Source organism: Vigna unguiculata, chromosome 11 (assembly GCF_037176805.1).
Source record: "Vigna unguiculata cultivar grain cowpea cultivar isolate G323 ecotype 2 chromosome 11, ASM3717680v1, whole genome shotgun sequence".
Classification (NCBI taxonomy): Eukaryota; Viridiplantae; Streptophyta; class Magnoliopsida; order Fabales; family Fabaceae; genus Vigna; species Vigna unguiculata.
Window position 1 is genome coordinate 18302104 of NC_140802.1, and position 26723 is coordinate 18328826.

Below are 26723 nucleotides of genomic sequence, written 5' to 3' on the forward strand. Positions count from 1 at the left end.
GCGTTTATACTCCATGACTTTACCCATTTTATTATTCATCGTAATGTTTTATTTAATTATGTTATTACTTATCTAGGACGTTATAAGTCTTCTGGACGAGAAATCAAATCGCACTAAATATATATAAGAAAATTAATATATCGTAAATTTAATTTAGTTTGACGAAAAAATGAATATATTACATTCTTTCTCAATTCATGTTTGCTGTAAAAGGAATCTTCATCCTTTTTCTTTTCCTTTTTTGTCTTGGAGCCGAGCATGTCGAGTCTTGTCTTCGAGAAGCCACAGAACATGCCCTTAAAATAACACCTAATTTAGAACATCTGTCTTAGCATGTCATAAACTTTACGTTATTATTATTATATTATAAACCCAAATCTACACTTGCTTATTCAAACACCTTTTCACGCTCCCCAGCTTCTTTATGCTCCGCTGCCCTTCTTCCCCACTCTCCCAGTGCTAAATTGAATCAAATTTTGCAACTTGGTAGAGGTACACATACTTGAAGAATGAGGGGTCCTTTGGGTGCAGTAATAGGTAGGTTCCCATCAAGTGATGGAGTTACCCAAATGGGTGGAATCATAAGACACAACAGGCAATGCAGGGACATCACTGTTCTTGTGATCTTCATAGCTTTTTCGGTGGCAATGGTAGTCAACTCCAGCTTTGCTTTCAACCAAGGAAACCCACTAAGGTGAGTAATATAAAGTTTCCAACTTTATCTGGGTGTTTGCTGTTTGGTGAAATTCGTAGCGAATGCATTTATAAAAAATAATGTCATTTTCTTGGAAAATGGGTTTTCTCGTTTCTGTGCAAGGGATTGTTCAGATTACATGAAATTCTGATTTTCAGATAGCAGGTGGGTCAAATCATTCACTTTTGATAACAGACACATGCATATGTAGTAGCATTAAGCCCATTACTTTTGTTCTCCTTTTTTCTGTTATCATTATGTAACTTGTGATTACTGCCACTGTGATTTACCAGGCTTACTTATGGACTGGACTACAAAGGGAATTTGTGCGGCGACAAGCATGCCCACCCTGGCCTCAGTGAATTGGAGCTCAGATATTGGCAAAATCCTAATCAGGTTTATGAGAGTGGACTGAAGGATAGCAAATTCAAACTGGGGGATGCCCGCAGTATATGCTTGTCTGAGTGCCCTATACCTTCCGAAGATTCCCTTAATTGGGTGTGTGATTATCCAGAAGGAGATATTCGTCTTTCCATGACGGATTGGGCTAATAGGAACTATGATTATTTCGAGTTCCTTACACCCGAAATGAGAAATTCCTCTCTTCAACTTCAGGGTCCATGTTATCCTGTCATATTCCCTAGTGTAAATGGTGAGCAAAGTATTCCATTTTTGATGCATTAATAAATGCATATGTTGTATGCTAGCAAATGGTTGTGAATGCATAGCTTTGATTATTCACCATGGATGGATGTAGGCCCCTTGTGCGAAAGACATTTTATTTTTTTCTCGCTTCTTCTTTTATATGCACCTTTTGTAATGTTTTTTGCGTGTTTTGGAGGGTGGGTGTCAATCTCCTATATATTGAATTTATATTGTACCTGGTTCTTAATGCTTATTTTTGTCTAGTTTACTGGAGTTGCCAATTTATTGCTCGACCATCAAACACGTCTTTGAAGCATTGGCAACAGATGGGCGGAGTCAAAATCAATGAAGACATTATTATTGATAAGTCTATTCACAAGTCTATTAATTCTCGATCTGCTGTTTTAAAGGTTAACATTTTTCTTCTACTTATTTATTTATTTATTGGTAGTGATTGTGATTTGTTCATAGGAAGTATTATCACTCAAAATCCATGTTCTATCTGGGTACATATTATAGCATTTCTCTATTCTATTTCAAATGACAGCTGCTTTGTGTAGTTCATAAACTACAATATCATCTCCCAGTGCCTGTATTAGCCGAATGGGCAGTGCTTAGAAGGAAAGCATCTGGTTTGGATTGAAACTGCTAATAGTTTTTCAGTGATAGGGTAAAAATTATGATGCTAGTAGATATGCATTTTGTGTGAAATCTGTATAACATATCTATTTTCATCTCCTACTTTCTCAATTTTATTCTCCAACTGTGCCTCCCTACCAATGTTGATTGTCTTTATTTTTTATGTTGTGCCATTCAGTATTTTGTGTGTTATGTGCTGTGGAATTTGAATGTGACATGATCTATATTTGCAGAGGTACATGGCAGACATAGGAAAGGCATGGCCTGTGCTGATTGTTTGTGGAGGGATTTTGCCTCTTTTTCTGTCTGTGATTTGGCTGATGATGATTCGACATTTTGTTGCTGCAATGCCTTGGATAACAGTTGTTCTGTTTAATGTTCTAATAATATCTGTCACAATGTTCTACTACCTAAAAGGTCAGTAACTCTTTGGCTGTTAAAGTTTTTTTTTTTTAATAAAATATCAGTGTTTTTATGAAATATCATTATATAAATGTTGAAAAAGTACGAGTACTCTTTTTGGATTAATGTCCTTTTGTCCCCACTTTATCCATTCTATTTGTTTAATGCTTGCTCTAGCAGCATAGCCTCAATTTTTGAGCTTGTTGTGCCCTTGTATCAACTATACTGTTTATATCCTATCAACAAGAAAATTCTTTTTTGGATTTTGTGTGGCAAGGGTAAAGCCATTGTTTATGACTTACAATAAATAAAGAATAGCTTCCCAGGCAAGAGATAGGCCAGACCGATTCTACACATGTTTTGGTAAAATACTTAGCTTTCAATGTACTACATAAAAGCACATAAACTATTAGGATGCATTTCTTATGAAATATATGAATATGGAGTATAGAAAGTGCTATATTGCTGAGTTTTCCTGGAGATATGTTGACCAAAGAATTATTGATTAGATCTTATACTGTTCTCTCAATAAGTTTATATTTATTGGTGATTTTAGTTGCCACCTATGGTGATTTTAGTTGCCACCTATTCTGTCAATAGTACTGAATTAGTTTTTCTTAATAAACAGCTGGATGGATTGGAAATGATGCTATTTCTCCCATCATTGGTGAACATGATCCTTACGTTAGTGTATATGGGAGGGTAAGTAACATCCTAAGTGAGTCTTCTTTGTCTCTCTATATTGATAAATTTTTGTTGTAGATCTAATGAAACTGTCACTTTTAGGAGCTGACTCATATACGGGCTGTCACTATACTTATGACCTTTATCATGGTTGTTGCCTTTCTTACATCAATTGCTATTGTTCGACGCATCCTTATGGCAACATCTGTCCTGAAGGCAAGCATCACTTTATAATATGGAATTATTTAACTATGATTGGTTTGTTTACTTTTAGTCACTTAATTTATATCCAATGGCAATTGCATGTAACTTTTAGACCTTATGAAGTACCATACACTATGAGTATTGTGTTACTGGCTATGGAGGAGCAGTTGGGGTACATTTATAGAGTTGTGCAGGGAAAATAAGAATTCAAAGCTAGTGCTCATTTTGTTTATTTTCGATCTTGCAATGGTAATATTGACAGCTTTATCCAACTATGAATAGGTATTAAATATAGGTAGTAAGTGGTTATATTGGAAAACTATTATATGTACCTACAACATTAATTACCTAAATATAACATCTGTTGGAGCTTGTTTCGATCCTTATTTCTACGGTTTCAACTTTTGTTGAAAGACTTCTATCTCTCATACACTTCCTCCACCACTATTTGCTGTCTTTTACAGTTGGCACTTATTGTGGCTTGTAGATTGTTGCTGTAGTTTTGATTGTTAGTGAATTCTTCCTTCAATTTGCCTTCCTTTACTCAAAGTGGATACAAATGTCCCCGGTGTTCGTTTTGTAAGAGAATTGGCCACACTCAAGATAAATGCTTCTCCTTTCATGTTTTTCCTAGCAGAACAACAAACACCTTTCAACTTGATAAGTTTTACAGCTTTTTTCTAGGGAAGAATATCAAGAATATTTAAGTTCGAATTCCAACAACCAAGCACAACCTTTCACTAGTTTCTCAAAAGCTTGTATTTCTCAAACATTGGAATGTCAAAGTTCATGCGTAACTGACGCAAATGCTTTCAATCACATTTATAGTAATACTAAGTGGAACTTTTGAAAAATTAAATGGAAAAAGTTAATTGTGCCTTAGTGGAACTTTGGTTCCTTGGCCAAGGTTTCCATGATCATTTAGACAGATGGGAGTTCACTACGGTCGGATCTAATTCAATAGTAGAGGAAAACTAATTTTCAGCTTTGTGCTCTACTCTGGCAATTAGTAAATCCCAATATTTTGAGAACTCTCAAGTCTTTCAAAAGATGTAATTCCTTTTGGAAAAGGCTCAAAATATTTTTGCGATCATTATCCAATGCCTCTAATATTTAGCTAATTGATTGGCTTTTTGATAATGATATTGTTAGGCATGAAAGTTGTTAGATATTGTTTAGATATTGTTTAGATTTTGTTTGATATTGTTAAGATATTGTTAGATATTGTTAATCACAATATCAAACAATATCTTGTATTTACTCTATTTAGTTTTAGTTATTCTTTTTAGTTGTATCTCTCTCTATTATAAAAAGATTACTCTATGTGTGGTTTATACACAAGGGAGATTAATCTCAAACCCTATTTTCTCTATATTCAACATGGTACCAAGAGCACTAAACAATCCATGATTGAGAAGGGATCCTTGCAGTAGTTCCTCTTTCCTAAATTCTCAGCCTTTAGCCCTAAGCCCTAAGCCTCTTTTGCAAATTTTCAGGTTTCACCTGATTGCAATTTTGTTTTCTGCTTTGAGGCGTTGGATTTTTAGGGTTTCTTCTACCTCCCTTCATGACTTCTTCCGCTTCTTCTACTATTTCCACTTCTGCCAGTGCTGCATCTCATCCTTCCGTCTACACTAACTATGTTAATGTTCACTTATCCATTGACAAATTAACTAGCCTTAATTATGCCACATGGTCATCAGACATCAGATTATGGCTTAAGAGTCGGAGGTATCTTGACCATCTTGCCTCGAAAGCACCTATTCTCACTCCTGCTGAGGATGACTATTGGGATAGAATTGATGCTCAATTATGTGTGGTTCTCAAGGGTACTCTTGATCCTTCATTAAAGCAAATTTTTCGTTCCAACGAAATGTGTGCTCAAATCTGGGAGCATGCCAAGTTATTATACACCAATGATACTCAACATCTCTATGATGTCTGTTTTCAATTTGCAGATCTTATTGCCTCTAAACATCAAGACTCTATGACTGATTATATGGGAAAATTCATGCTCTTTTTCATGAGTTCAATGAGTTATTGTCTCCTTCCCTCGACCCTACCATAGAGATCGCGCAACGATCTAAGTTTTTCATGCTAGGGGCATTACACGGACTTGTTGATAAATTTTCACATATTCGTTATCAAATTTTGGGTTTCCCGGTTGTCCCCATCTTGACTTCGATCTACATTACTCTTTTTGTGTGTACCGGAAAAACCCAACACTGATACACCTGCTTCTGTTGATGATTCTTCTGCATTGGCATCTCATTGTGATGATCGGACTCGCCGTCGCAAATAGGGAAAATGGTGTCCTAAGTGTGAACATTCTGGCAAGCTAGGTCACAAGATTGACAAGTGTTATGCATTACATGAGTGTGAACATTGTGGCAAGCCAGGCCACAAGATTGATAATTGTTATGCATTACATGGTCGTCCTCCTCGATCTGTTGCAGTTGTTCGGACTGACCTTTCCCCACCTTCGTCTGCTGGGATCCTTCTTCTGTTTCATCTGATACATCTACTATGTTCAACAAATTTCTCAAATGGTATAAGGATTAACACTCTTCTAGTTCCACTATGTGTGTCGCACACAGGTACATCTTTTGTCCGTCTGACCCAATCTTTTTCTCCTGGTCCTTGGGTTTTTGATTTAGGAACTACTGATCATATTAATGGTAACAAATCTTTGTTCTCTTCTTTATCCTCTCCTAATCCTTTACCTTCTATCACAATGGTTGAGACACAAAGGTGTTTAATTTCTCCAATGGAGGAACTGGAAGAGGCGCGGCTTTGAACGGCGCGTGAGGGACGATCAGAACCATATGGTCGTCGGTCGGAACTAACACTCCGGCTCGGCGACGACGTTGGTGGCGGCTCCGGCGATGGCTATGGCGACGGCTCCGGCGGGCGGCGGTGGCGGCGGCGCCGGCGGCGCCGGCGGCTCCGGTGGCAGCAGCGGCGGTGGCGGCAAAGACGGAGGCAGCAGCAGTGCAAAAAAACCTTAAGCTCTAGATACCATGTTGAGAATAAAGAAAATAGGGATTGAGATTAATCTCCCTTGTGTATAAACCACACATAGGGTAATCTATTTATAATAGAGAGAGGTACAATTAAAAAGAGTAACTGAAAATAAATAGAGTAAATAGAAGATATTGTTTGATATTGTGATTAACAATATCTAACAATATCTTAATAATATCAAACAATATCTAAACAATATCTAACAAATCTTAAATGCAGTACTGAAAGTTGTTTGTTGGATATTAAATGCAGTATTGAAAGTTGTTGGTAGGATATTAAATTACTAGAAGTTGTTAGAAGAGACATTTGCTCCTGTGGCAAAGATGAATACAGCTAGAGTCATTCTCTCATTGATAGCTTATTTTGGTCAGGAATTGTAGCAATTTGATGTGAAAAATGATTTCTTGCATGAACAATTAGAGGAACAAGTCTATATGGAAATTCCCCCAGATTTTAGGCCTACTGAAGAAGGGAATAATGTATGTAGGTTGAAGAAAATATTGTATGGACTCAAGCAGTCATCCCGTGCTTAGTTTGGTCTACTCACTCATGTTTTGATCTCCATGAGGTATCGACAGAGTCAAGATGATCATACTTTGTTCACCAAGCATTCCCCAAAAGGTAAACTTGTACTACTCTTAGTCTATGTTGATGATATGATTGTTGTAGGAGATGATGAACAAGAGAAACAAATCTTGAGAGAAAAACTTGTCGCTCAATTTGAAATGAAGGATCCAGGAAAGTTGTAGTACTTCCTTGGGGTGTGTGAATTATTATGAATGAGAATTATTCTAAATGATCTCAAGGTGGCATGTGAAAAAACCTATGATCCTTGATTGTGTCAGCTATTAGCATTGCTCACAATACAGTTCAACATAATTGCACTAAACACAAATAGATTGACACTTTATTAAAGATAAATTGGATAATGGCCTTATCACTACTTCCTATGTCTCATTTAGGCTTCAGTTAGTTGGATAGTGGCCTTATCACTACTTCCTACAACTAACTTTAGGGGAGTGTTGTTAGTTGGATATTAAATGCAATACTGAAAGTTGTTGGTAGGATATTAAATTACTAGAAGTTGTTAGAAGATTCTAGAGATGTCTTGTAATTATTACTTTAGGATTTGAGTTTTCTATACATAGAAGTGAATGTACTATTTTGAATCAATTGAATAAAAATCTTCTTTCTTTTATATTAGTTCTTTCTAGTATATCTCTAGTAATATCTCTTTGTTCTCTTCTATCTCTCCTATTCTATAACACCTAATTTCATAACCCTAGCTAATGGATCTAAAGTAGCTTCTCAAGGAACCGGTCAAGTTTCTCCCTCTTTAAGCCAAAAATTTGGTCTTTTTGTTCATGCTCATCCCTTTAGTCTAATTTCTTTAAGTCAATTAACCAAATCATTAAATTGTTTAGTAACCTACCCCTTGATGCCAACTCTTTTAATAAGGGACAAAATATATTTTTGAGGGCTTGAAACACCTCTCTTATAATCTCATTTATAACGATAGAAATTTGATACAATGAGAAGATGAAAGATCAAAAGGCTGAACTAGAAATCTATGTATAGAACTAGGTACAATAGTAGTAGTTCCCAAAACAACTACTTTCTATGATGTTTTAATACTTATTGTAACACTTCGCCTCAAGGTAAAGCATACAAATTGTATGTACCAGCTTGGAACAAATAAACTCAATTTGAGGTTTCCTTAAGGATTGGTTAACACTTCTGCAAATTAATCATTTGAGCCGATGAGATCACTGTGGGAAAGGAACATATCTCTCCTTTGTAAGCTTTCCATTTTCTTCTATTGCATATTGTAGTTCACCTACCATTGAGTTGGCGTGTTTTATGTATTTTCTTCTCTTTTCTCTAGTTTTCAAGAAAGGAACCTATCAATAACCTTCAATCATATTAATACGCATAGTACCGCACTCTAAGTATGGTGTTATTGGCTACGGAGGAGCAGTTGGGGTACATTTACAGATCTGTGTGGGGAAAATAAGACTTCAAAGCCGGTGCTAATTTTGCTGATTTTGTATGAAAGCTTTATCCAACTATGGCCATATGGATTTAACCTATCATTCCTCTTATTTTTAACAATGTATAAATCCTGCAACTTTTGCCGTCCTCTCTGACAATTGTACTTTTCATAAACCAAAATACATTTTTGTGTAGACATATTACACATCTCATCCTCATTGAATGATCTCTACCCACTTCACCCACACACTTGTGACTTTTACTCCCATATGATGTGTAATGTTAGTACATCCTGTTGTCACAATGCGTAGGCTAGAAAGCAGTAAGCCTGAAATTATAATGCTTAATTATTTACTTTACAGTGTCAATCAATTTAATTGATTTAATGCTTGTTCACAGGTTGCTGCAAAAGTGATAGGAGAAGTTCAAGCACTCATTATTTTCCCACTCATACCATACAGTATCCTTGTTGTGTTTTACATGTTCTGGATATCAGCTTCTCTTCATATGTTCAGCTCTGGCCAGGTGGTTCAGAATAATTGCAATTCTAACTGCTGCACATATGATCTTATTGCAAAACGGGTAAACTGTGATCGTTGTTGTGGTTATAGCATTCATTACACACCAAATATTGGAGTTGCCATCCTTTTCCACTTATTTGGGTGTTATTGGGCTACACAATTTTTCATAGCTTGCTCCTCGACAGTGATTGCTGGGTCTGTTGCCGCTTATTACTGGGCCCATGGTGAAACATCTGTAAGTTGTATGCCTCGTCCATAATGCATAATGCAATTTAGAGAATTCAGTGAATTTTTTTTTTTTTTCATGCAGTCAATAGAACTATTTAATTATATTGAATGAATTGTGGTCTTGGCCTAAGTATTTTCCACAATTAATTGTTTTTCAGAATTGGTTCCTGATCAGTATAAGTTTTAGCGTGATGAGTTATTCAGACATGACTCATTTTATCAAATAAAACAATAATATGGTGCAGGATTGTGTTTAACTATTTGTATCAAATGTGAAGAACTCAAGGTGGATTCACAGCTTTTTAAAGCATAATTCAGACCTAACTTGCAAACGTTTGTGGTTTCTTGGTTTATGTATATGAATGAGATAATCTATTAAGTATTTTGGTTTTTGCATACAAAGTTCTTTTATCTACGCTGCTTAATATGATTCACATTTCCTAATGCAGTCAGAAATTCCTTTTCTTTCTGTCTTTTCCTCCATGAAGCGGCTTATGCGATATAATCTTGGGTCTATGGCTCTTGGATCTCTGATTGTATCATTTGTAGAATTTATACGCTTTCTGCTTGAAGCTATTCGTCGCAAGCTAAAAGGTGCAAGTGATGGCAATGACAGTTGCATAGGCAAGGCTGCATACCGATCTTCACAATGTTTTCTCAAGTGTATTGAGTGGACCATCAAATCAGTAAATCGAAATGCTTACATCATGGTAAATTTTGTCAATCTACGGTAAAGAAGATTTTTTATTAATTCAATGTGATGGCATTTGTTTTGTTATTGTGGTGCAATACATTAATTGAGAATGGGGATATAGTATAGTAATGGCAAATTGATGAAGTTGATTCAAGGAGTGTTGCTTCAATACGTTGAAGATTGTAAGAATGATGGTGGAAGACTGATGGAAGAGATGATTGAAAAAAGCGAAGTTAAGGAGGATGAGTGTTCTTGAGAGAGGTTCAACCGACTCTCAAGGAAGAGGCTAGGAGAGTTGGATTTAGGAGACTATCCTAAAGAACTCAGGAACAAATTTGAGATGCAATTTTGGAATCAATTCAATAGTCATTCCAAGTTGATTTTACAAAGACAGGAGGTCCTATTTATAGATGCTAGGTTCGGCTTTGTGAGAGAAAAAAAGGGGGAAAATTCAAATTTGATTTCCTTCATATGATCCTAAAACTCCAGCACCATGAGTGGATCAAGTGACAATTGTCTACTCATACTTTCCACACTTGCTTACATGTGCAAAATGTGTAAGCTAGGTGTGTCTCTCCATGTGTGACTGGCCTAGGGTTTCTATTGGACTTGGACAAGTGCAATTGAAACCCTAGCAAGACGAGCCTGTGTATTCCTACTCCATAGAATTTATTACACTATGGTTGGCCCATGATGAGAGTAATTTGGGCCTATTGAGACCCGTGGAGGCCTAGTCTTACTGTATCCTTCGGGCCTTAGTTCTAGTTGTTGATCGCTTGGCCTGGGGTCTTCCATGAAAAATGCAAGTGGAAGGTGATTCGCTTGTACTTGTTGTATTGTGATCGAAGCGTTCTGATAGAACTATGACCACAAAAACAAATCAAAAAAGCACAGCAAATGATAGTGTATGGAAACTGTATTATTGAATGTGTGAAAATGAGCAAAACGGTGGTATGACAATATACAATATCTCCAGAGTCTATGACTCCTCCAGAGAGATCACTCTCCTTACCCTATTTCATAACAAACTTCCCGTCTCTCCCCTCTCTCTTTCCTCCCTTCTCAAATACTAGTCTCCTTTTGCCACGTCATTACCCTCCTAACTAATTAATATTCCCTGGGCCTGTTTTCTTCCTCCTAGAGTAAACCTTCCATATCTTGGGCCTTCCACTAACATGGCCTTCTTCACCATCTTTCTCATGTTGTATCAGTCCCTCCTCAAGTGTTCTATCATTATTCCCTCCTCACAAAATCGCCTTGTCCTCAAGGCGAAGATGAGGAAATTGGCTCTGTAGCAACACTGTATCTGATGAAGGATTATCTTGTTCCTTTTTAAGATTATTGAATATGGTATGAGTTGATTAAGAAAGCTAAGTGAAATCCCCACTGGACATTAAGATAGCAAGCTATCTAGATGTGAAGGTTCCTTTCACAAAGCTCAAGAGAAGAAGATGATGAATTGATTCAAAACAAAAAGGAAATGGAAAACACATAAACCATAGAAAACCAAGAATAATTAAAGGAAGAAGAAAACATAAAATGGAAAGGAAAGAAATGGTAAAAAAATGTGAGAAGCACGCCACTACAAAGCTAGGTTAGAAGCCATGGCAACCTTGAAGATGAGTGGATGTGTGCCGCCACTTGCTATGCAAGATAAGGCTTAAAAGTATTCACTCCCTAGGGAGGAAACTCTCACAAATGGTTGAGACACAAGAGTGTTTTTACTTCAAAATGTTCAACCCTTTTACATGTCTAGGAGCACCCCTTATATAGAAGAGTTTAGGGGTCTCTAAGAAAATAAAAGATACCTAAGGATGTCTCTACAAAAACCTAACCCTAGCTTCTAGAAACTAGGTCAAATAAGGTTACAAAAATGAGAGACAAAAGAGCTAACTATGGTGTGTGCAAGGCTAATTTCGTTCTAGCACAAAAGGAGACAAAGAATGTGTCTCATATGTCTCCAAAAAGTGGTCAAAGTGTGCTAAAAACAAAGGAGACCAAAGGTACATAGGTACACTTGCTTCATGCCTTTTACTTTATGCTTTATGCCTTTGCTTTACTCTCTCCTCCACATCATTTATGCTCCCCAATCACCATGCGCCACCTAGCATTGCTTTCTTACTCCTAATTAACCTACAAAGCAAATAAACATAGATTAGCATGTTGGCTTAAGTCAAGTCAACTATAGTCAACAAGTCAAACCTAGTCAAAGGTCAACAAGTCAACTAAAGTTGATTCAACTAAGTCAACTTAGGGAATCAAAAATAACAAACATAAATGAAAGGGATGAAGGATTAGTGAACTTCCTTTCTAAACATGCTTAGTCTTCTTAAGCATGTGCCTTCATCCTTGGTTGGGGTCAATCCTTCATCATCCTCCCCTTCATAATAACGGGCTGCCAACTTCGGATAAATGCATCGTGCCACTGTTTGTTGCCTATGTGGTCGTAATTTTACAAATGCCCATTCTCCTACTTCAAACACCACTTGTTTACGTTTCTTATCTGCATACTTCTTCATCTGCTGTTGAGCACGCTGCAAATGATATTTTAATTGTCGCAGAGCTTCATCACGATCCACTAATTCTGTTGCCACAGCCTCCACATTTGTTTCTCCTTGTGTAAAGCGAACCAAAGGAGGAGGTGCTCTCCCATATACCACTTCAAAGGGTGTTTTTCTCGTAGTCACATGAAAAGTGGTGTTGTACCATAATTCAGCCCATGGTATCCAATCCACCCAATATTTAGGTTGTTCCAAAACAAAACACCGCAAGTAAGTCTCTAAACACCTATTCACCACTTCTATTTGACCATCCGTCTCAGGATGATAAGATGAACTCATCTTTAGCACAGTACCTTGTATACGAAACAACTCTTGCCAAAATTAGCTCATAAACAAGGGGTCTCGATCACTTACAATTGAATTGGGTATCCCATGGAGACGCACAATTTCCTTAACAAATATTTCAGCCACTTTTCTTGCCGTATATGGATGCTTGAGAGGTATAAAGTGCCCATACTTTGACAATCGGTCTACTACCACAAACACAACATCAAATCCCTTTGATTTGGGCAACCCCGTTATAAAGTCAAGAAAAATACCCTCCCAAACACAATCAGGAATGGGTAATGGTTGTAAGAGCCCAGCTGGAGATGTTGCTGCATACTTTTGCCTTTGACATATATCACATTGCTTAACAAATTCTTGCACCCTTCTTTTCATGCCAACCCAATATAGATTCCCAGCAACCCGCTTATATGTCCTCAGAAAACCTGAATGTCCTCCTGTAGGAGATGCATGAAATTCTTCTAAGATGAGTGGAATCAAAGGAGACGATGCTGACAAAACTAATCGTCCCTTATGCAACAATATGCCTGCTGCCAACTGAAACCCTGCTTAGGATTAACATCTTGTTGAATGTTGTCCACCACTCTTTTAAGGAACGGATCAGATTGTTGCTCCCCCTGTACCTGCTTTCCCTGCAACCATATAGGAAAAGAAATAATATTTCTTAATTCGCCATCTTCAAACACCCGTGACAAAGCATCAACAACTTTATTATCGGGGCCCGGTTTATAAACCACTTCGAACTGATATCCCAACAATTTAGCTATCTAATGCTGCTGTTCCGCTGTAGTTATTCGTTGCTGCAACAAATACCCCAAACTACGTTGATCAGAATAAACTTTGAAACTTCTGCCCAAAAGATATGGCCTCCAATGTTGTACAGCTAGCACTAAAGCCATTAATTCTTTCTCATAAGCGGATTTACTCAAATTATTTGGTGATAAAGCCTTGCTGAAGTAAGCAATAGGTCTACGATTTTGCATCAATACTGCACCAATTCCCGGTCCTGAAGCGTCACATTCAATCTCGAATGGTTGCGTAAAGTTTGGGAGAATTAAAATAGGAGCTTGTGTCATGACTTTCTTTAATTCTTCAAATGCTGTTAAAGCCGTTGAGTCCCATTTAAACCCATCCTTCTTAGTTAGTTCTGTCAAAGGCTTGGGAATCCTTCCATACCCCGCAATAAATTTTCGATAATATCCCGTCAACCCAAGAAAACCCCTCACTCCCTTCACATTGCGAGGAATAGGCCATTCTACTACACTTAGAATTTTTTCAGGGTCAATTGCCACTCCTTGTTCTGAGATAACATGGCCTAAATATACCACTTGTCTACTGCCAAACACACACTTCTTTTGATTCACCACAAAAGCTTGTTGCTGTAACAGTTGCAACACTAGAGATAAATTCTCTAAGTGGTCTTGCCACCTTCGACTATACACTAAAATATCGTCAAAGAATACTAAGACAAACTTCCTTAGATAGAGCTTGAAAACTTGATTCATTATTGATTGAAAAGTGGCTGGGGCATTAGTTAACCCGAAGGGCATTACCAAGTACTCGTAATGGCCTTCATGAGTGCGGAAAGCTGTCTTGTGCACATCTTCCTCTCTCATTCTAATTTGGTGATACCCGGACTTCAAGTCTAGTTTTGAAAAGTAAGCAGCTCCATGCAACTCATCCAATAGCTTTTCCACCATAGGAATCGGGTATTTATCCGGCACTGTTACCTTGTTCAGTTCTCTATAATCCACACACATCCTCCATGAATCATCCTTCTTCTTAACCAAAATGACTGGGCTTGAGAAAGCACTTGTGCTATGCTTAATAGTTCCTTGATGTAACAATTCACTCACTTGTTTTTCTATCTCTTCTTTGTGATGATACGGATATCTGTAAGGTCGCACACTCACAGGTCCGACCTCCTTATACAGTTCAATACCATGAGAAATCTTTCTAGCTGGAGGTAATCCTTTCGGTTCCTTGAAAATTTCTTGAAAAGTGGACAACACTTGCTGCACTTCATTCAATTGTGTAATAGACAAGCCCTTGTCAATACCTAGATAATTTTTCTGTGTTCTTTGGGCCATTAAACTTTGCAAAGAAGCCACCATTTCTGTTTGACATCTCCTTTCTATTTTCTGCCCCTGTAATTCCACTGGGTATCCCATCCAGTTAAAATTGATAACTCTGTTTTTCCAATCGAAAGTCACCTTACCAAATTCTTGTAACCAGGCTACTCCCAATATCATATCCAGCCCTCCTAATTCCAACACATGCGGTATTACAACAGTATGAAAATTTCCAAATTGGATTTTCACGGGCTTGCGTCTACCCAAAGTGGGTATCTTATGGCCATCACCCAACTGCACTCCAATAGGCTTTTCATTCTCCATTTCCAATCCCAAAGCTGCCAGTACATGAGGAGATATAAAGTTGTGGCTCGCCCCACTGTCAACCAACACCACCACAAAAACTCCATTAATAGAGGCTTCCAAGCGTAAGGTCGAAGGAATAATCCTTTCATTCCACCTATCTCCACTCCTCCAAACATTCCCATAGCTCCGCAGTCCAATGTGGACTCTTCCTTTTGCTCCATCTCCTTACTAGCGATAATCTCTCCTTCCTCATTCACGGTTTCATCATCACCCAACACAAGCAACCTCAACTGTCGTTCTGCACAATTGTGTAATGGATGATATTTTTCACCACATCTGAAACAGAGCCCTTGTGCCTTACGATTCATTAATTCAGAATAAGGGAGATGTTTAGTACCCCTATTTCGTTCTGATGGAGAAGATCGATCGCTATTAGCACGTTGTATGGGTGATCTAGCAGCTCTCGCCCCTCCTTGGGCCACACTTTCGTTTGAGAACCCTTTGGATTGGGCTCTAACACTTGGACCCACTCCTATACCCATCTTATTTGGGTTGTAACCCGACCCAATACCAATTCTATCTGGGTTCTTCGAAACCCATCCTTGATTTCCTCTTCCCATGCGTCCTCCGACTCCTCTACCACTTTGTTCCCCATATAACTCAATTTCTACGTTCCTCGCGATTCGCATAGCCTCTAAGCGGTTGATAGGATTGAAAGTGCGAACACGTCTTCGAATCTCCGGTCGAAGACCACTGATGAAATATCCCAAATATTGTTCTTCCGACAATCGTGATACCTGGGACGAAATGAATTCAAACTCCGACAGGTATTCCTCTATGCTTCCTGTTTGATTCAAGTCCTTAAGTTCCTCATAGGGATTGTCACTTCGACCACCTCCGTATCTCCCAATCAGCTCTTGTTTTAACTTCGTCCAAGTCAACCCCTCTCCAGAGTCGCGGAGAAGATTGAACCAATGGATAGTGGCCCCTGAACCTCGAAATAAGTCTCTGCGCGCGTAATCCATCCCACCGGGTCAGTTCCGTCGAATAAAGGCAATTCTACCTTCTTCGCTGTCATCCTTTCCTCCGGTGACGCTTCCATTTCTGGAGACGATGAAACCCGCTCTTCACTTCTTGCAGTATGCAATCTAGCAAATTCCTCCAACATAGATTGACGAAACTCCACCAACGATTGTCGCATTGAAGCCTCCATTGCCGTCAAACGCTCCTCCAATGCTTCCACTCTATCTGACATCTTCGGTGGCATGGAAAAAGCTTAACTCCGCTAGCTCTCCTCGCAGGTTTCCGGCAGGTCGGACCAGTGATAGAACTATGACCACAAAAACAAATCAAAAAAGCACAGCAAATGATAGTGTATGGAAACTGTATTATTGAATGTAGAGCAAAACGGTGGTATGACAATATAGAATATCTCCAGAGTCTATGACTCCTCCAGAGAGATCACTCTCCTTACCCTATTTCATAACAAACTTCCCGTCTCTCCCCTCTCTCTTTCCTCCCTTCTCAAATACTTGTCTCCTTTTGCCACGTCATTACCCTCCTAACTAATTAATATTCCCTGGGCCTGTTTTCTTCCTCCTAGACTAAACCTTCCATATCTTGGGCCTTCCACTAACATGGCCTTCTTCACCATCTTTCTCATGTTGTATCAGCCCCTCCTCAAGTGTTCTATCACGTTCCGTAGAGACTGAATTTCATTTCCCTGCTTTGGATGTGTTTTTTAAGGTCTGCTTCATAGAAAGCAAAACATGTACTAGAGCAATATACTCTTGTAGGCTGCATCGAGAAAATGTTATTGTAGTTTTGTGAAAAAGGTAAAACGTGATGATAAAAGTGTCTTGCAAAAGTTATTTACCTTATATTGTCTTATCTGCTGCTGCCTCAGATTTATCATTAAAATAATTCTAATCGACATCCTTTACCTAGGATAATGCATCTTGCTTTAGATTTATTCTGACGCTGAATCTCAAGTAACTTCCTGATGCGTGCATATTGCTATAATTGGCAAAAGTTTCTACAGACTTTGTTACCTTTTTTTACTTGGCTTTTAAAAGTGTCTTTTTGGCACCTGCAGATTGCTATAACAGGCAAAAGTTTCTTTACTTCTTCTTCCATTGCAGCAGACCTGATAATGAATAATATTCTGAAGATTGGTCGTCTTAATGTGATCGGAGATGTCATTTTGTTCCTTGGAAAATTGTGTGTCAGCCTCTCATGTGCTTTGTTTGCGTTCCTCATGTTAGAAACTCACAAATACAGATCTGCTCTTAACAAGACCTCGTCTCCACTCTTACCTGTTGTGGTATGTTTTCTATGTTCCAGGGTCATTAATACGCAATTCAATAATTACACATAAAATTCTTCTTCACTCTTTAACAGGGGAAAGCTTTTCAAATTGTTTATTTTATATTATTAAACTTGATAGCTCTTTGTGCCAATAAAATGGTCTGTTATTACATACAGTTTTCATATATATATATATATATATATATATATATATATATATAATATATATATATATATATATATTATTTATATTTTAAAATCATTATGTTAAATCACTGTGTTGCAACCTATAGCTATTTACGTAACTTGTATATATCTTGGGATTGTACATGAATCAATGGCTATGCAGCTGCACCACTAATTGCACGGTACAATACACATTAGACTCAATATACTCATGTTCCAAAGAAACTTTATGAGAAGTGTTAGAATATAATTAGCTATTACAAATTTTTAGGAAATCAAACATTACATAATATTGGATATTAGTATGATTGATTCTTAATTATTAGGTGTCTTTATTGTAGTTGATTCTCTTCAATAGTATAAATACATATTGTGTATTCTGACACACGATACATTCAAAACATATAAATATCTATAAGAATTGTTAAATATAGAGGAAAAACTGTATTGAGTTAATCTCCGTTATGTCTAAAATACACATAGGGTGAATATATTTATAATAAAGAGTGATACAAGTATATATGACAACCAAACATAAATATGGTAAATAGAAGATACTGTTACAAATAATATCAACAATATCTACCAATATCCACAATGTATATGATGAGGCTCCTGCGTCATGGTACTCGCCGGAAAAGCTCTCCAATCGGCATTCCACCGATTGAAACTCGCGGAGTGCGAGGGAAACGCAGTGGAATATTTCGGAAATGGAGTTTAAGCTCGGATCTCACTGGCTTGGTAAACCCTAATGAGGTTAAAACCTAATCTAGGGTTTAGGGTGAGCTGACGAAAGTGGGAGTATTCTCAACCAATCTATTTAACATTCATCTAAGCTAACCATTACATGAGGTTGGCTTTCCTTTTTATAGGTGAAAAGGCAACCGAAAAAACATAGAGATGAAAGGAAAACGTGAAAACAGAAACCCTATTAACTCAGGGTTGGTTGGCCTAAACAAAATTCCTAACTAATACAGTGAAAGGCGTGAAGCAGGAAGAGAGGGATGCTCGCGTGAGTAAACCCTAGGCAAGGTTGGCTTCAAAAGAAAGAGAAAGCTGTGCAGCAAAGCAATTGAAAGTGGGTGAAGAAACCCTAGCTGCACGCCTTTCTCGTGAAGAAAGACTGGTTAGAAAGATTGAAATGGGAAGTGAGGCTGCGTGACGAAACCCTAACGGTGCTCTAAGTTAAATAGAAGATACTGTTACAAACAATATCAACAATATCTACCAATATCCACAATGTATATGATGAGGCTCTTGCGTCATGGTACTCGCCGGAAAAGCTCTCCAATCAGCGTTCCACCGATTGAAACTCGCGGAGTGCGAGGGAAACGCAGTGGAATATTTCGGAAATGGAGTTTAAGCTCGAATCTCACTGGTTTGGTAAACCCTAACGAGGTTAAAACCTAATCTAGGGTTTAGGGTGAGCTGACGAAAGTGGGAGTATTCTCAACCAATCTATTTAACATTCATCTAAGTTAACCATTACATGAGGTTGGCTTTCCTTTTTATAGGTGAAAAGGCAACCAAAAAAACATAGAGATGAAAGGAAAACGTGAAAACATAAACTCTATTAACTAAGGGTTGGTTGGCCTAAATAGAATTCCTAACTGATACAGTGAAAGGCGTGAAGCAGGAAGAGAGGGATGCTCGTGTGAGTAAACCCTAAGCAAGGTTGGCTTCAAAAGAAAGAGAAAGCTGTGCAGCAAAGAAATTGAAGGTGTGTGAAGAAACCCTAGCTGCACGCCTTTCTCGTGAAGAAAGACTGGTTGGAAAGATTGAAATGGGAAGTGAGGCTGCATGACGAAACCCTAACGGTGCTCTAAGAGGAAGAGAACGCGTGTTGGTTGATCTGCAGAAATGAAAGAGAACAGTTGGGTTGCGCATGTGGCTGGATCCGTGTAATGCAAAGTGATTGGGCTGAGTAAAGACAAAGCCCAATAGTCAGCTTCCACATTCCAACATTATGCCAGCTTTATTCCATACTTCATGATGCTCTGCAGAAACGGACGTTGGAAGAATTGGGCTTCTCGACCTCATATGATGATGCACGCTGATTGCAAGTATTGGTTGGGTGAAGAATTGGGCTGCACGCGTAGATTGGCCCAACAGAGACGCAAGGCTTCACTATGCCAGTAAGAAAAAGCATGTTGTCCACATTGGTGTGGTGAATTGGGTCCCAGGCCCAATATCAATTGGCAGCTTGGAAATAAAAGGCTGCAATAAGCAAAACAAGCTCAATTAAAACAATATTTATTTAACTGAAAATAAAGAAATTTAAAGAAATTAAAAAGAATAGGCCTAGGCGTTGGCCCAATGCTATAAGCCTTATTGAGGTCATATAATCCCCTCCCTCTTGAAGAGGATCTGTCCTCAGATCAAGAGGGTTGAGAAAGGCTCACAACAACTAAATTGAATGGTCCACCTGGATCAAACACAAATCTGCAACAGTCATCAAACAAAATGACATGAAAATCATAATGACTATGCAACATAATTGATTGGGGAATGTGTTAAAGTTGGCTTATAAATTTTGAAAAAGTTGGTATTAGGCCCACTTCAAAAAACAATGGCTTACACTTTGACTAAGATGATTTTTGAAAAGAATTTTAAAGTCAAAGTGTGTTTGCACAAGATGTGGAGGAGGATGAAATAAGGGAATGAGATGGAGAACAAAAAATTTGAGAAGGAAACAAAACAAAAGTTTTAATGAAAAAGTGAGAAGAGTTTAAAGATGGGAGAACTCCCTTTGGAAATGGGATCTTCATGTAAGGAATTGGTGAATGATTGATCACCAAATCCCTAACACCGAGTTCCGTTTTTGCTTTTGAAATGCGCGTTAACTCTACCACTTTAGATTAGATTTTAAGTTCACTCTCTTGTCTTATTTTCTCTCTTTCCTCTTGTTAGAATAAATAGTCTTAAAGGAGATTCATTTTCCTAGGAGCATGCTTTAGATCTAGTTCCTAGAAGCATGCTTTAGTCCTAGTTCCTAGGAGCATGCTTTAGTTCTAGTTCCTAGGAGCATCTTCTAGAATTCTCCTCTTTCCTCTCATCCATTGTATCTAATGTACTATAAATATTGAAACCTAAGAGGAGAGAACACACACTCTCAAATTCACTCTAAAATCTTCTTCTCTTTAATTTCAAGTTGGTATCAGAGCGGGTCGATCCCGCTCTGCCTGTCTATGTCAAAGGATTGGTCTTCCATCGTCCGCCGCCGTCCACCGCCGTATTTTTGCCATCCAGCACCTGGGTTTGAGTCGCCTCGAGGAGCGCAATCCAACCCCGGTGGTCGCGCCTCCGTACGTTGCTTCACGCGCCGCCACGCGTCGTTCAACGCCGCTGCTTCCATAGGCGCGTGGGTCTCACGCGCCGCCGTCCCGTCGCCAGATCATCTCCAGACCACCTTCGTCTGACTCGTCGGAGCACCGTGAGTCCATATCTGTCCTTTGTTTCTGGTTTCACAGCGTTTTGGTGAGTCTCCTAGGGTTCTCTCTCCTAAAACCCTAAGATTCTTTCTTGACCCCTGTTTTTTGTTCGGTTCTGCTGTTTTTTCTTCGGATAGTCCACCAGCTACTGTCAACTTATCATGTCTTCAAGGAGTATTCCATCTTTTTCGGGCACTGCTTCCATAATTTTGGAAAAATTAAATGGAAAAAATTACTTGTCTTGGTCTGCATCTGTGGAACTTTGGTTCCTTGGTCAAGGGTTTCATGATCATTTGGAAGAAGATGGAAGCTCAGTGCCACAAGATCAAATTTAGCAATGGAAGAAAACTGATTTTCAGCTTTGTGCTCTACTTTGGCAATCAGTAGAGCCTAATATTTTGAGTACGCTTAGGGCCTTTAAAACATGTCATTCTTTTTGGAAGAAGGCCCAAAATATATTCGCAAATGATATCCAACGGCTCTACGATTCGGCTAATCGACTATCTTCTTTAAAGCAATCTGACAATGATATGGTAACTTTTATGGCTGAAGCTCAATCTGCTGTTGAGGAATTAAAGGTGTTCTTAGAAGTGGACTCATTAGAAGAAATAAAAGGAAAGTTGGATAAGTTTTACATGGTTATGATTCTTCGAGCAATGAATCCGAAATTTAATCATATTAGGGATCAAATTCTAACTAGTCAAGAAGTCCGAACCTGATAACACGTCTCCTTCGTGTTCCATCCCTTAAGCATAGAAATGTCCAAGAGAATGCTGAGTCTTCTGCTATGATTTCATTTCGTGGTAAAGGAAATCGTGGTGCTAGAGGAGGGCGTGGTGCTAGAGGGCGTCCCCAATGCACATATTGTAAAAGAATGGGCCACATTCAAGAGAATTGCTACTCACTACATGGCTTTCCTAGAAAGACAACCAATATTTCCAAAGCTGAAAGTTCTGAGACAAAATTCTCTGAAGAAGAATATCAGGAATATTTAAAGTTGAAATCCAGCAACCTAGCTCAATCATCTACAACTCCTAGTTTGTCAACTGCTTGCATTTCACAATCTACGGAGAGTCACAACCCATGGATTATTGACTCAGGTGCATCTGATCATATTTCTGGTAATATCTCCTTGTTCTCCTCTCTCTCCTTTCCTAAAACATCTCATTTCATAACCTTTGCTAATGGATCCAAAGTAGCTTCCCAAGGAATTGGTCAAGTTTCTCTTTCTCCTTCTTTGAACTTAAAATCTGTTCTTTTCGTTCCTGAGTGTCCCTTTAGTCTCATCTCTTTAAGTCAATTAACAAAATCATTAAATTGATCAGTAACCTTTGATGCCAACTCTTTTGTCATACAGGAACGTGGTACGGGTCGGATGATTGGCGAAGGACATGAATCTAGAGGCCTTTATTACCTTGGTTCTAGCCCATCTATATCTTGTGTTGCTTCATCTCCTAAATTGCTACATGACCGCTTAGGACATCCTCATTTGACGAAACTAAAGAAGATGGTCCCTGAACTCAATAGTCTCCAAACTTTGGAATGTGAATCATGTCAATAGGGAAACATGTGAGGTCTTCTTTTCCTAAACATTTTGAATCTAGATGTGATTCTGTTTTTTCTATTATCCATTCTGACATTTGGGGGCCAAGCCGTGTGTCATCTTCTGGCTTCAGATATTTTGTTATTTTTATTGATGAGTTTTCTAGATGTACCTGGATTTATTTAATGAAGGATCGTTCTGAACTTTTGCAAATTTTTACATCCTTTTTAAATGAAATTCAAAATCAATTTGGGAAAATAATCAAAATTTTCAGAAGCGATAATGCTAAAGAATATTTTTCCTCTGAATTATCCACGCTCTTAAACTCACATGGCATTTTGCATCAGTCTACTTGTCCTCATACACCTCAACAAAATGGTATAGCAGAAAAGAAGAATAGACATCTAGTTGAAACTACTCGTACCTTATTGCTTGGTGCAAATATGCCGATTCATTATTGGGGTGATGCTATCCTAACTGCATGTTATCTCATTAACAGGATGCCTTCTTCTTCTCTTAAAAATAAAGTTCCTTATTCCATTCTATTTCCAAAAGAGCCTCTCTTTCATATCACTCCACGTGTTTTTGGTTATGTATGTTTTGTCCATGACATGTCTCCAGGTCTAGACAAACTCTCAGCAAGATCTATCAAATGTGTCTTCTTGGGTTATTCTCGTCTTCAAAAAGGATATCGATGTTACTCTCCCGAGACCAAGAAGTACTACATGACTACCCATGTCACCTTTGTTGAGCAATCTACCTTCTTCCCTACTGCTACTTGTGATTCAAATTCTATCCAACATGTTCTACCTATTCACTTCATTGAGTCTCCGGCTCCGATAGTCCAAAATATCGTACCCGATCCTACTGAGCCGTTGTCGCCACCCATTATTACTTATCAACGCAGGAACCAAATGGCTAGACCAATACTCCAAAGTGAGTCCTCTTTTGAAGGTCATTCTTCATCATCACCTGGTATCACGATTCCTGATCATGATGATTTGAATTGGCCCATTGCCATCTGCAAAGGTACACGATCTACTCGAAATCCTCCCTTTGGAAATGGGATCTTCATGTAAGGAATTGGTGAATGATTGATCACCAAATCCCTAACACCGAGTTCTGTTTTTGCTTTTGAAATGCGCGTTAACTCTACCACTTTAGATTAGATTTTAAGTTCACTCTCTTGTCTTATTTTCTCTCTTTCCTCTAATTCTTTTGTCTCATTCGCTTCTTTGGCTTTTCTTAGACTCTCCTCTCTAGCCTTTTCTTCCTTATCTCGTTTCTTCCTCTCTTTTATCTCTTGTTCCTCTTATTCTCTTTTAGCACAAAGCTTATCAAACTCTTCTTTTTCTCTCTTCTTTTCATACTCTCGAAGCTTTTCAAGCTTTGCTTGCTCACTCTTATATTTTTCTCTCTTTCTTTGTTCACTCAAGAGCAAGTTCAAATTGTGCTTAAAATCTTTTTCTAGTCTAGAAAACTTAGCAATGTCTTGAATGAATGCATCCCTAATGTCAATGAAGTCTTATATCCTAGCTTGTTGCTCTTTTGTGATCCTAAATGAAGGGGGAATGAAATGTTTTCACATGCATGTTTTTAATTCATAAAATGTATTGATGCATGATTTTCTCCCCTATTTCACTTTATACTGTCTCTCTTGCCACCACTCAGATGCACGTCCTACAAACCTAGATGTAACATGCCTATGTGACTATATTTACTAAACATTGGTTGCACCAATTTCTCTGTATTCCACATCCAATCTCTAAATGAAATTGGTCCTATATCTTCCCCAAAGAATGGAATGTCACTATGAATGGTATGATGCAACTCATGACTACTATGCCTACCTAAATGCACACTACTATGCCTATCTACATGCATACAACTAGAAGAAAAACTCATTTTGAAACACTTTTAGCAAAACAATTTTTCACAAAGAAGTTGATGAATTTCTAAAGAGAAAATAGTGGAAAAGATTTCTAGAGATACTCCCAGGAAAGGGAGGTGAGTCTCATGGACAAGCTTAGAAACCAAGCCTTTCCTAGCCAAAGATCTCTAAATTTCTTTCACAAAAATTCTCAATAAAAATACAAATGAAAACAGATTGTGTGAAAAACCATTTGACAAAGTTTGTGAACAAATGAAAAACCTAAAGACCAAAAGAAGGTCAACTAGGTGTTAACACATTGCACCTAGATATCACGGTGACGTAAAACATAAATTCAACATACAAGTGGTCTTTAGAACCCCTTGAACCTCACACTACACGCTTAAAGTGTTACAATTAAATGCTAAGGATGGGATTGCTCTAAAGCATTTTCCCACCTAAGCCAAATGAAAGGGAAAAGAAACAACAAACTAAAAAAAATACACCCAAAATCTGTGATATAAAACAGAAATAATGCAAAAAGAATCTGGCTAATCTATGTCTCTCTCGGCCAGCCTCCAAAGTGTGTCACCCTCAAGTGTTTGCACTCCTCCTTGAAGGTCCCAACTCACCCCATTTTCCTCTCGGTGGCCACTCAATTTGTTTTTTTCTCACCACAACGGCACCTTTCAGAAGGTTATCACCTACAAGGCTGCCAAAAACAGTGAGATGCAAAGAATCCAAAACAGAACCAAGTGCAAATCAAACTGTTGCGTGAGAGTACAAATCAGAAACACAATAAAAGCTCAAATTGAGGCAAGGACAACATCAAGTGATGGATGTAATAAACAAACTCAAAGGATAGCCAACAAAGACAAGCAAGAAACAAGCAAAGAACCTTAAGCTCTAGTTACCGTGTTAAATATAAAGGAAAAACTATATAAGGTTAATCTCCCTTGTGTTTAAAGTACACATAGGGTGAATGTATTTATAATAAAGAGTGATACAAGTATATATGGTAACCAAACATAGATATGGTAAATAGAAGATATTAGTACAAACAATATCAACAACATCTAGCAATATCAAACAATGTCTATGTTTCCTTAATAAACAATAGATGTTATATTTCCCTAATTAACATACACGCAATATATCTAGCAAGAAGCAACCAATTGTTGCTTTTACTTGATTGTTCACTGGCTAGATGGAGATCCGAAAAAACAAAAACACAGTATAAGTGACCAACTCTTGCATTCGACGTTGCCATGGATAAAATCATGTGCAGATAAATTTCTTCATAAATCTTTTAAGAAGAGAAGGTTGAATTAAGTTTTTCCCTAATCTAAAATTTGTTTATGTATAAATTAGTTTGTAGTTTTTTTTTCATATTTACTATTTAACATACTTATTTATGATTTATGCATAAGTTAATTTAGCTTATAGAAAAGTTTATAGTATTTTTTACCATCAAATGTGAATTTTGAACAATTGTGTTAACCTTATATTGTGTAATGCAGATTTGTTGGGCTCTTGGATACATTGTTGCAACCCTTTTCTTTGTTGTTGTGGAGATGTCAATTGATACCATAGTCCTTTCATTCTGCCAGGATTCTGAAGAGCACCAAGGGACAGCCCAATATGCACCTACCCTTCTCACGGAGACTCTCACTGACCATAATGAAATGCAGAGACTCACACAAGGACCCTAAAGAAACACCATGTCCATGTTAATTTTACAAGCTTAGTTTTGTTCCATCACTTATATATATATATATATATATATATATATATATATATATATATATATATATATATATATATATATATATATATATATTCTTAATTACAATGGTGGACTTAGATGGAATTGATAAGGTTTCTTTTGACAAATGGGTTACTTAAGATTAAAGCAGAGAAATATATTTTGAAGGGTTTAACACACCCCTCTCATAATTTTTTATTTATAAATTTTCTATTTATAATGGAAAACTAATTCAACAGTACATGGAAGCTAAAGGGACTGCATTAGACACCTAGGTGCAAAACTACGTACGACTATTAAATTGTATAACACACTACACCTTACTTAGGCTAAAAGATGATACATAAATGTAATTATTTTAATACCTTCCTTAAGTTAGAGCATACAAATTGTATGTATCAAGTTTGGAATAGATGAACTCAATCTGAGGTTCCCTTATCTTGTGTTTGGATGGAGCATTTCAACTGTAACATCTCATTTAAATAATAACATAATTAAATGAAATCTTATACCGGATAATATAAAGAGCCAAGTTGCGGAGTATAAGGTCACTCTTTATAGTTATTTAAGGTACTTAAAAGAAAATACTAAAGCTCACTACAATGCCTACAACCCAAAAGGAGTAAGAGATAGCTAGTATTCAAAATAAAGTCTTAGGGACAATACAATA

At 37.7% G+C, this 26723-nt stretch overlaps 1 protein-coding gene across 3 annotated transcripts; it reads left to right on the forward strand.

The window, feature by feature from the left end:
• Positions 1 to 300: 300 nt before the first annotated feature.
• On the forward strand, positions 301 to 26280 carry LOC114170677 (choline transporter protein 1-like). 3 transcript variants are annotated; one of them, XR_014986538.1, is made up of 11 exons: positions 315 to 694; positions 988 to 1346; positions 1604 to 1749; positions 2212 to 2395; positions 3009 to 3082; positions 3167 to 3280; positions 8684 to 9040; positions 9483 to 9743; positions 17047 to 17274; positions 25809 to 26051; positions 26112 to 26280. XR_014986538.1 is itself a non-coding variant. In XM_028056204.2 (10 exons), exons 1-10 carry the CDS (start codon positions 510 to 512, stop codon positions 25998 to 26000), a joined length of 2100 nt encoding a protein of 699 aa, XP_027912005.1. In that variant the 5' UTR covers positions 315 to 509; the 3' UTR covers positions 26001 to 26096. The 3 variants fall into 3 exon arrangements, 2 of the variants coding, with proteins under 2 accessions (XP_027912006.1, XP_027912005.1); XM_028056204.2 differs by lacking the exon at positions 26112 to 26280 and having other exon boundaries at positions 25809 to 26096; XM_028056205.2 differs by lacking the exons at positions 17047 to 17274; positions 26112 to 26280 and having other exon boundaries at positions 301 to 694; positions 25809 to 26098.
• The last annotated feature ends 443 nt before the right edge of the window (positions 26281 to 26723 follow it).